General features: G+C 39.8%; 1 protein-coding gene across 2 annotated transcripts; it reads right to left on the bottom strand.

Annotated features, from left to right (window-relative positions):
- Nucleotides 1-1,579: 1,579 nt before the first annotated feature.
- Nucleotides 1,580-10,860, bottom strand: LOC139553666 (uncharacterized protein C14orf28 homolog). 2 transcript variants are annotated; one of them, XM_071366234.1, is made up of 5 exons: nucleotides 10,649-10,859; nucleotides 8,736-9,260; nucleotides 6,328-6,417; nucleotides 4,444-4,578; nucleotides 1,580-4,207 (listed from the first exon to the last, which is right to left on the bottom strand). In XM_071366234.1, the coding sequence occupies exons 1-5, from the start codon at nucleotides 10,732-10,734 to the stop codon at nucleotides 4,024-4,026; spliced, it is 1,020 nt and encodes a 339-aa protein (XP_071222335.1). In that variant the 5' UTR covers nucleotides 10,735-10,859; the 3' UTR covers nucleotides 1,580-4,023. The 2 variants fall into 2 exon arrangements, with proteins under 2 accessions (XP_071222335.1, XP_071222337.1); XM_071366236.1 differs by lacking the exon at nucleotides 6,328-6,417 and having other exon boundaries at nucleotides 3,924-4,207; nucleotides 10,649-10,860.
- Between the last annotated feature and the right edge of the window lie 242 nt (nucleotides 10,861-11,102).

Genomic DNA, 11,102 nt, shown 5'->3' with positions numbered 1-11,102 from the left:
TTTATCTGCATAACTATGAAATGATTCTGTAATTTCTTTGGATTTTATTCATTTGGAATAATGTGAATGCAAATCTAACATTGCAAACAAGCAAATAGGTGAAATTTTATATCCTTGGGAAATCCTAAGATAGACAAACAGTGCATTTTTTGGGGGTGAATAAACGGCCATTTCATATAGTTCAAAAGGATCTAATACTTTCTTTTAAACATTTGCCATTTATTGAATATTTTTTCCATTTAGATTGTGTGTACTTTTTAACTCTTGATGTTAGGTAAATGAGGCATTTGTCTATCCACAACAGGCTGGTAGGATGAGCCTGAACATCAGAACAGTGAAAATCACGCAGGCGTGATTGTCTGCGGCTACCATCTATTGTCAAGCATTTGTTACACTAGCATGTATAGAGAGGTTATCCTTGTGTGGATATTGAAAACCACAATGTTAGGGATGTATTTTTACTGACTTATTTACTGCGTTGGAGGGAAAACTCTTGGTCGTACGTGGAATCTGAAAACGTCAAACTGCAAAATGAAGGGATGTATAAATGTGTGTGTGATATTCATTTACTTATTTATCATAGCCTAACCATGTCTTGTTTTGACACCTTTCACCAAAGTGCTTGTTTTAACGGATGCAGAGGGAGTACTAATATCAAGTCTGGAAAAGACTCACTGCTATCTCGTGTCTAAAAAAATAAAAATAATTGAAACCGATGTCAATGTTAGCCAAATGAACACTGCTTCATTTACATTTCCCATGAGTGTGTCTGAAGGTGATATTTTTGAATGGTATATCCTGTGGATTATTACTGGAACTACAAGAACCTTGCTGTAGAAGCTGTATTTCCCCCACATTTTATCATGCTTTGAACATACATTTTAGCCAGTTTATTTATTTGGTGCAGTTGTACTGTTAAAATTAATAAATGCCTGCCTTAAAGGTACGCTTTGTTCTTGTCTCTAGTTTCTTGTACAACAAACCAACATACAAATGCTAGAATATAAAAATATATGTATTGCTTAAGACTTCAATGACTGCATAGAAAAAAAAAAATGCAATTCAAAACATGAACAAGGATTGTTGCTCAAAGACAGTTTCATTATTTAGTTCTGACAAAGATGAAATTGGCAGAGGTCAATGCTTAACATTACATTGTGCATATGAAGCCTGTGATGAGCAGTAATGTTATTTCCAAATGATCAAAAGCATTACAAAATCACATTTATTTACTAATGTTTTGACATCTTGTTTAGATTGGGATGTAACAATTTACCTTATTGAATTGTGCAGAATAATTTTAATTCAGGGTATTATATGCTACTGTGAAAGGCAAGCACTCAAGAAGCACTTATGTAACATCACTATGCTGGGGTACTTGTAAGTACAAGTAATTACTTACATTTAAGACAGAACTGATTTTATCCAATGATACATTTTCACAATTTATACAAATATTTGAGCAGGTATTCATTTTAATACAAGTTAACGCTGTGTGACTCACTTCCAAGTTGAAGTCCAATGGACAGCTTAAAACAAGTAAATCAAGGATAATGATTGAATTTCCACAAAATGCAAATACTGTTTCAAATGTTTTTAAACAGGGGAAATAGTACAAAAAAGCACCAGTTTGATCTGAGGTCAGGGCTAGTATGCACAAATGGATTGTAGTAGATGAGTCCTGTACAATCTCAGATGCTTCACTAGTCTAGCCTATACAGTGGGGTAAAAAAGTATTTAGTAAGCCACCAATTGTGCAAGTTCTCCCACTTAAAAAGATGAGGCCTGTAATTTTCATCATAGGTACACTTCAACTATGACAGACAAAATTTGATTTTTTTCTCTCCAGAAAAACACATTGTAGGATTTTTAATTAATTAATTTGCAAATTATGGTGGAAAATAAGTATTTGGTCACGTACAAACAAGCAAGATTTCTGGCTCTCACAGACCTGTAACTTCTTCTTTAAGAGGCTCCTCTGTCCTCCACTTGTTACCTGTATTAATGGCACCGGTTTGAACTTGTTATCAGTATAAAAGACACCTGTCCACAACCTCAAACAGTCACACTCCAAACTCCACTATGGCCAAGACCAAAGAGCTGTCAAAGGACACCAGAAACAAAATTGTAGACCTGCACCAGGCTGGGAAGACTGAATCTGCAATAGGTAAGCAGCTTGGTTTGAAGAAATCAACTGTGGGAGCAATTATTAGGAAATGGAAGACATACAAGACCACTGATAATCTCCCTCGATCTGGGGCTCCACGCAAGATCTCACCCCGTGGGGTCAAAATGATCACGAGCAAAAATCCCAGAACCACACGGGGGGACCTAGTGAATGACCTGCAGAGAGCTGGGACCAAAGTAACAAAGCCTACCATCAGTAACACACTACACCGCCAGGGACTCAAATCCTGCAGTGCCAGACGTGTCCCCCTGCTTAAGCCAGTACATGTCCAGGCCCGTCTGAAGTTTGCTAGAGAGCATTTGGATGATCCAGAAGAAGATTGGGAGAATGTCATATGGTCAGATGAAACCAAAATAGAACTTTTTGGTAAAAACTCAACACGTCGTGTTTGGAGGACAAAGAATGCTGAGTTGCATTCAAAGAACACCATACCTACTGTGAAGCATGGGGGTGGAAACATCATGCTTTGGGGCTGTTTTTCTGCAAAGGGACCAGGATGACTGATCCGTGTAAAGGAAAGAATGAATGGGGCCATGTATCGTGAGATTTTGAGTGAAAACCTCCTTCCATCAGCAAGGGCATTGAAGATGAAACGTGGCTGGGTCTTTCAGCATGATAATGTTCCCAAACACACCGCCCGGGCTTCGTAAGAAGCATTTCAAGGTCCTGGAGTGGCCTAGCCAGTCTCCAGATCTCAACCCCATAGAAAATCTTTGGAGGGAGTTGAAAGTCCGTGTTGCCCAGCAACAGCCCCAAAACATCACTGCTCTAGAGGAGATCTGCATGGAGGAATGGGCCAAAATACCAGCAACAGTGTGTGAAAACCTTGTGAAGACTTACAGAAAACGTTTGACCTCTGTCATTGCCAACAAAGGGTATATAACAAATCATTGAGATAAACTTTTGTTATTGACCAAATACTTATTTTCCACCATAATTTGCAAATAAATCCATTAAAAATCCTACAATGTGATTTTCTGGATTTTTTTCTCATTTTGTCTGTCATAGTTGAAGTGTACCTATGATGAAAATTACAGGCCTCTCTCATCTTTTTAAGTGGGAGAACTTGCACAATTGGTGGCTGACTAAATACTTTTTTGCCCCACTGTATATACCCTGTTGACAATTCTACATCAGAGTTTAATTAGCTAAATTTGCTTCTCAGAAAGTGCAACCATTTCACCCAAGACAACTAAACACGCTGCAAATTTTTTTTTTTAGCAGTAAAGCTATTTAAGGTTGAGTTGATTCTTCAATATGCATACCTCCCCAGAACTATTATAGTCCATGCATATATTCTTGGATTCCAAGCATGCCCAAAGAGAAGATGCACTTATTTTGCACAGTGAGTGTTTGAGGCAACAGTCAGGCAAAAGGGAGCACATAATTCCAAAAAGTAATCTCAAAGTATAAAAACAAAACAAGGAAGTTGTTGACATGATATCCTAAAAAGTTGGAAATGTGGTATAAGCCTTTTCAAACGAGATAAAAATGTCATTAAATATGATTAGGTGATAAAAGTATCTGGTAAGAGCTCACTGTGGAATGGAAGACAAAACCATCATGAGCCAAATGTAAAGTAACTTGGATACTATTTCTGTGAATGAAGGGCAATAAATAGGAAGGTGTTAGTGTGCATTTTTCAAAAGATGCCTTCCTATCAGTGTTGTCTAGTATCTACCTCCTTCCTTCTGTGTCCCTTCTGGACCATGGTGACACAATTGGGGTCAATTCCTTTTCAATTCAAGTAAATTCATGAGAATTTATTTTCATCCTGAAATGATGGAATGAAAAATGGAACTGACCCCATCCCTGCTTGGTTACATTAGTGCATCTCATTTGTCTGAGGCGCGGATGTAGACAAGGGAAGAGAGAAGGAGGAGTTCAGGGGGCTTGTTTAACAGGATCAGGTTGTCGCTCCTCAGCCCATCATAGTGCATCCAGTAGCCATCTATCTGGAAGGCTGCAGAGTAGTGATGCTCCTCCTTGTTGAAGAGTGTAGCGCCCTCCAGTGAGTACCTGTGGAAAAGCAGAGAGTTGCAATTGGATTTTTCTGCATGTTGAAGACCATTCTCGGTTCCCAGAAAAAGCTTAAAGAAATCGGTGCAAATAGCAAAGTACATGCAAGTAGGTGCTGTTTAAACAAAATAAAAACAGATAGCCAATCAATTACATTTAACATCCAGGGAGAAAAATAAACAGCACCTAAGACAATGAGGCTGGGATACGAGTCCTGCTCTACAAGATTTCTTTACCTGTGTTGGGATAGGGCTAGATGGTAGGGAACATAGGACAGCTCCTCAGACTTCCAAAGCTGCATGTTGAGAATGACAAAAGGAGGTGGTCCATGGCAGAAGACCCTCTGAGAGAACTCCCTCAACCCATTGCACCTAAAGAACAGACAGCAAATCAGTCAGAATCATAGAAAGAACATAAGAAAAGACGGTGATTCAACATTATGCCTCAGGTGATTTGGAAAGCCACAGACAATCAACAACATAATAATACTATTGGATTAAAAGCGAATGATCTGTAATAGGAACAAAAACACCATATATACAGTGCATTCGGAAAGTATTCAGACACCTTCCCTTTTTCCACATTACAGACTTATTCTAAAATTGATAAATTATTTTTTCCCCCTCAATCTAAACACAATACCCCATTATGACAAAGCGAAAACAGGTTTTTAGAAATTTTTGCAAAAAAACAAAACAGAAATACCTTATTTACACAAGTATTCAGACCCTTTGCTATGAGACTCAAAATTGAGCTCAGGTTTCATCCTGTTTCCATTGATCATCCTTGAGATGCTTCTACAACTTGATTGGAGTCCACCTGTGGTAAATTCAATTGATTGGACAGGATTTGGAAAAGCACACCTATCTATATAAGGTCCCACACAGCTGACAGTGCATGTCAGAGTAAAACCAAGCCGAAGGAACTGTCCGTAGAGAACCAAGACCGATGGTCACTCTGACAGAACTCCAGGGTTCCTCTGTGATGATGGGAGAACCTTCCAGAAGGACAACCATCTCTGTAGCACTCCACCAATCAGGCCTTTATGGTCGAGTGACCAGACGGAAGCCACTCCTCAGTAAAAGGCACATGACAGCCCGCTTGGAGTTTGCCAAAAATGCACCTAAAGGACTCTCAGATGAAACCGAGATTGAACTCTTTGGCCTGAATGCCAAGCGTCACGTCTGGAGGAAACTTGGCATCATCCCTACGGTGAAGCATGGTGGTGGCAGCATCATGCTGTGGGGATGTTTTTCAGCGGCAGGGACTGGGAGACTAGTCAGGATCGAGGGAAAAAATGAACAGAGCAAAGTACAGAGATCCTTAATGAAAACCTGCTCCAGAGCGCTCAGGACCTCAGACTGGGGTGAAGGTTCACCTTCCAACAGGACAACGATCCTAAGCACACAACCAAGACAACGCAGGCGTGAGTTCGGGACAAGTCTCTGAATGTCCTTGAGTGGCCCAGCCAGAGCCTGGACATGAACCCGATCGAACATCTCTGGATAGACCTGAAAATAGCTGTGCAGAAACGCTCCCCATCCAACCTGACAGAGCTTGAGAGGATCTACAGAGAAGAATGGGAGAAACTCCCCAAATACAGGTGTGCCAAACTTGTAGCATTATACCCAGAAGACGCAAGGCTGTAATTGCTGCCAAAGGTGCTTCAACAAAGTAAACGGTCTGAATACTTATGTAAATGTAATATTTCAGTTTAAAATTTTTATAAATTATGAAACATTTCTAAAAACCTGATTTTGCTTTGTCATTATGGGGTATTGTGTGTAAATGAGTGGAAAAAATGATTTAATAAATTTGAATAAGGCTGTTTACGTAACAAAATGTGGAAAAAGTGAAGGGGTCTGAATATTTACGAATGCACTGCACTAATGTATACCGTATATGTCGGAGTATCTTTTAATGTATATATCAAACTATATTTTTGTCATGTAATACTGTGTATAAAAGTACCATGTATGTAAAAATGTATGAATAATGTATATGTAACAAAATAGCGATTAAAACCTCAAATGTAAAACGAATTTACCTTTGTTCTCCGGAGAGGAGGTGTGGTGGATAGGCCAATATATATATATATTTTTAAACATTATGTCTCTCACCCCAGTTCTTTGCAGAGAATGATCTTGGGACAGAAGAACTCATCCACAGCTGACTGAATGGGATCTCTAGGGGGCAGCTCATGAGGAGGACTGGGATGGAAGAAAAAGGGTAAGAAGGCTAACTCTGAACACCATGTAGTGAAACCAGGTAAAAGCTATGGTCCTTTATTGATGTCACTTGTTAAATCCACTTCAAATCAGTGTAGATGAAGGGAATGAGACATGTTAAATAATTATTTTTAAGCCTTGAGACAATTGAGACCAATTGTGTATGTGAGCCATTCAGAGGGTCAATGGGCAAGACAAAATATGTAAGTGTCTTTGAACGGGATATATATATTTAACTAGTAGGCGTAAGCACCAGTTTGTCAAGAACTGCAACGTTTCTGGGTTTTTCAAGGTCAACAGTTTCCCATATGTATCAAGAATAATCCACCACCCAAAGGACATCCAGATAATTTGACAACTGTGGGAAGCATTGGAGTCAACATGGGTCAGCATTTCTGTGGATGCTTTCGACACCTTGTAGAGTCCATGCCTCAACAAATTGAGGCTGTTCTGAGGGCAAAGGCAGGGAGGTTCATGCAACTCAATATTAGGACGGTGTTCTTAATGTTTTGTACACTGCGTATTTATAACTCTCTCAAGATAGTTCATCTGTGTCGTTTTCAATGGGAGCAAATAAAGCATAGTGGGTAGAACAAGCAAGGAGGTGGGCAGAGCAAGCACGCGCTAATGAGATCCTATTGTCGCGTTCTAGCATGCATTTCAATATTTCTGTTTGAAAAATGTCTTCTCTGTGAAGTGCGCGTGTGCAATAACTAAATTAGCCCTTGCACTCCTTGTAAATCTACCTCATCCCCATATTATTACTTACCCTCTTGCTCTTCTGCACCCCAGTATCTCTACTTGCACATCATCATCTGCACATCTATCACTCCAGTATTAAGGCTAAATCGTAATTATTTCACCTCTATAGCATATTTATTGCCTACCTCCCTAGATTTGCACATAGATTTTTCTATTTTCTATTGTGTTACTGACTGTACGTTTGTTTATGTGTAACTATGTGTAACTTATGTGTAACGTTTGTTTATGTGTTGTTGTTTTTGTCGCACTGCTTTGCTTTATCTTGGCCAGGTCGCAGTTGTAAATGAGAACTTGTTCTCAACTGGCCTACCTGGTTAAATAAAATAAAAGGTGAAAAATAAATAAATAAATAAACAACGCAATGTTTTGTAACTTTGGCAGAGTGCACTAAGTTATGTAGACGTGCCTATGTTCTTAACAGATTTGAGTTTTGTGAACAGAAAACTGGACTGAGATTGGGTTTTTCTTCTTCGGCCCAATTCCATAGATGGGTTAGCTGACAACGTCACGAGAACGAAGCCCGCGCTACAAATGGGGCAGAAGTCCATGTGTTGTGATTCTGGACGGCCTGATAGTTAGTTTCTTGTTATGGTTGCTGTCACGTGGGGAATCATAAGTTGCTCGTTTGTTGGTTTCATCATGTTCTTGACACCATGTCTTGTTTTGAGGTATTTGACTGATTTCATGACAATGCTAATATGGCAAAAATTTGCTAGCTATCTAACCAACAACTGTCACGATGTATTTGAGAGACAACAAGTGCTCACTGTGCAAATGTTTTTGTTTTCAATAAACATTGATAACAAAATATATTGTTTACATGTCAACAATCTAAGCCAATAGTTGCGCAAGCGTCGGTTTTGTTGCAAAAAACAAACAAACCAGTCTGTACTCTCCCACTGCTGGCCACACTGGGCTTCCTATCGAGTGGAAATTCCAACCAGATGCTTCAGATTTATACATCCAGTGAAACTCTATCCACCACCAGTATCAGGCTACATACATGTACTGTATTTACACTAACCTAATCCACGTAAATTCCAACCTGAAAGAAAAGTACCAATAACAACTTAAAATAGTGGTTGGGATTTGATAATGGGCACAATATAATCCACTGTCGACATGCAGCCCACTGTGGGTAAACATGACTTTATAAGGCTCTGGCAGAGACTGGACCAGAGCTGTTAAGAAACCAAACACACTTCATCATTTCATACTATGATCATTAGAAAGCTGAACCTTATTTTAGTCAAGCAGCGTGTCAAGGGGGCGAAATAAAAGCCTCTTGAAGACAGAAGTGTAGACCAGCTGTCCAGAAGAATTAGCATTGCAAGCAATAGAGACATGGAAGGTCCTCCCATTTGAACTCATAGCTTTTTGGCTACCTTATTTAGTGAATCGCTATTGGTTTTCATACAAATTAAGGATTACTGGTCTCTGATCAGAAGCTGAACAAGCTCTGGGAGATATAGTGTAAAGCAAATCCTCCCACACTGACCAGAATTCAGATTTTGGCTTATAGCTTTTGCCTCTCTTACTTGATGTTGATGGTTTTCTGTATGAACTCCTGGAAACGAGCAGGACAGCTCCAGTTGGTGCACAGACTCTCCTGCATGGTAGACATCATTGTCTCCAAGTTCTTGGTGAAGTTCTCATGTTCATTACCAAACAGGTCGATCTCCAACGCTGCATGGTGGATCACTGAGCGGTACTGCCTCTTGGACATCCTGTCCCAGATCCACAGCATCTTAACGGTGGTGTAGTCATATGAGTCCATCAGGTAGAGGAAATGCTCCACAAACTGCCTGCCCAGGAATATGCCCACCTCCCGGGGAAAGCTCTGGTTGTCTCTCAAAATTACATAAAGAATCATGAGGAACCCATCGATGGTGCAGGTGTTCTTGAGGCTTATCTTAACATACAGAGGGGTGCATGAGATGGCCTTCCTCCCTGCCCTGATGGTGTAGACGCCCCCCCATGGGAGCACAGGCCTCCAAAAGGAACGGTCCTCTTCATCATTGTTGTTGATGGATGCACGGATCTCCTCAAACAATGTCTTGGTCCTAGGGAAACAACATGAAGGTACGTTATCATTCGCTCTGGGTTGAAGTTGCCCTTAAAAAAATTACTTATCCTTTACAACCAAATCAAAAAAAAAATAATGGAATGTTATAGAGGGTCCAGACACTTTTTCCCCCCACATTTTACAGAAACTTACCCCTAACAGCATTCCCTCATTCTTGTTGTGTCGTATGGGGGCCCTGAAAAAATATTAACAAAATCTCCCAAAACGTCCTTTTAGAGACGGCAAAGCTGTCAGTATTGTGATGCATGTCTTGTGTGAAATCACAAAAAATCTGTCTGGACCCTTCTATAACATACCATTTACATAAAAAAAATAGAATGTGGTTAAATAAAATTCCCCCAAAACACTTATCCTTTTAGCACAGTTCGCTGATCAGCTTATACCCTCCTCAAAACCTTACCTTCATCTTCCTTATGATTAATAAGGGTTTACCTGCATGGGATTGGTTAAGGAAGGTATTCATAATTTACAAAATTCCTAAATAATTAAGTTACATATGAGTGTGCATGGCAATACATCCCTCATGCCAGGGGTCATCCCATCTTGTAGCAAGCCAACTGTCAGATCTGAGGATGACATGCATAATTGCAATGCAAACCCTGGTAGCTAGTTACATAATGCATATTTAAAAAAAATATATATGATAAACGTTTAGTCAGCATAATTTAATAAATCGAATTGAAGACTAACATGGCAGCTAGCTATAATTAATGCTCTCCTGCATGTAACTTCGAAACTTTTGACATTCAGGTTACAACACACACTGGGGTGTAATCAATCCAAACAGTTAAACCCAAATAAAACGAGTTTCTATTGGACAAATGCAGGTAGGTCCCTCCCCGTTTCGTTCGCATCCGTTTAAGTAACGTTTTGTAACTGAATCAGGGTTTGACTAGCCTGCTGCATAAATTCTCCTGGCCTGCAGCTTTTTTTCAGATTTGACATTTACGCATCAGGTTAGGAGAATTATGTTAAGATTAGGAACATGTTTAGGGCTAGCTAAAATACAAAAAAACAATCAACTTTTGACGTTAATTTGATAAAAGCAGTATCCCTTCTAGCCATTACCACATAACCAGCGTAATGAATACGCCCCTGGTATACACCAGCTGCTAGTAGACGTTAGCTTAGCAGACCATCTAACGTTACTAGCTAGTTAGCTAACTATCTCCATTGTAACTAGTGCAGTCTTCACTCCCCCCCCCCCCCGTTTTAGTGCCTTTAAGTGTGGATGCAATATTTCCGAATGTTGATGTCGGATTATCTACCAATGTTTTCAAAGAGATGTATTGGTTGGTTAGTCTAGCTAGCTAGATCACATGCAAGTTAGCTTAGCAGCTAGCTAGCAAACGTTAGTAACGTTACCTTTCAATTTGCAGACTCTCTTCGGTGCTCGAAATCAGGGTTTTGAGGTCTTCTGTTTCAGTCAAAATGCAGAATTTGCTCTCCATCGTTCTCTGTATTTCTTCATGTCTTAATTCAGGCCAACAGCCAGAAATCCTTCTCTATAACCCTCGAGAAAGCTTGGCACTCAGCAAGCTTCAAAACATCCAGAGCAATGTCATGTAACGCCCATTGCTTCGCGTGACCACGCCTATAAACAGTGGTTGGTTTACGCCCTTCATCTCTTTCTTTCAGCAATTCAATGCTGCCACCTGCTGTCTGAGACATTTTTGCTTTTCATTACATTTTCCTTTCAACATTTTCCTTCCTGCCTCCTTCTCTTGAGGGGGCGCACAGGGGTGTAAAGCATATTACGTCTTCTTATTGGTTGTATTGGATTGGCATGATTTTAAGACTCGTGATTGGTCAATAATTC

The sequence above is a fragment of the Salvelinus alpinus genome, chromosome 25 (assembly GCF_045679555.1).
Source record: "Salvelinus alpinus chromosome 25, SLU_Salpinus.1, whole genome shotgun sequence".
In the NCBI taxonomy this organism is placed as follows: domain Eukaryota; kingdom Metazoa; phylum Chordata; class Actinopteri; order Salmoniformes; family Salmonidae; genus Salvelinus; species Salvelinus alpinus.
Note: the sequence above shows the minus strand (reverse complement) of the source record. Positions and strands in the feature narration are given on the sequence as shown.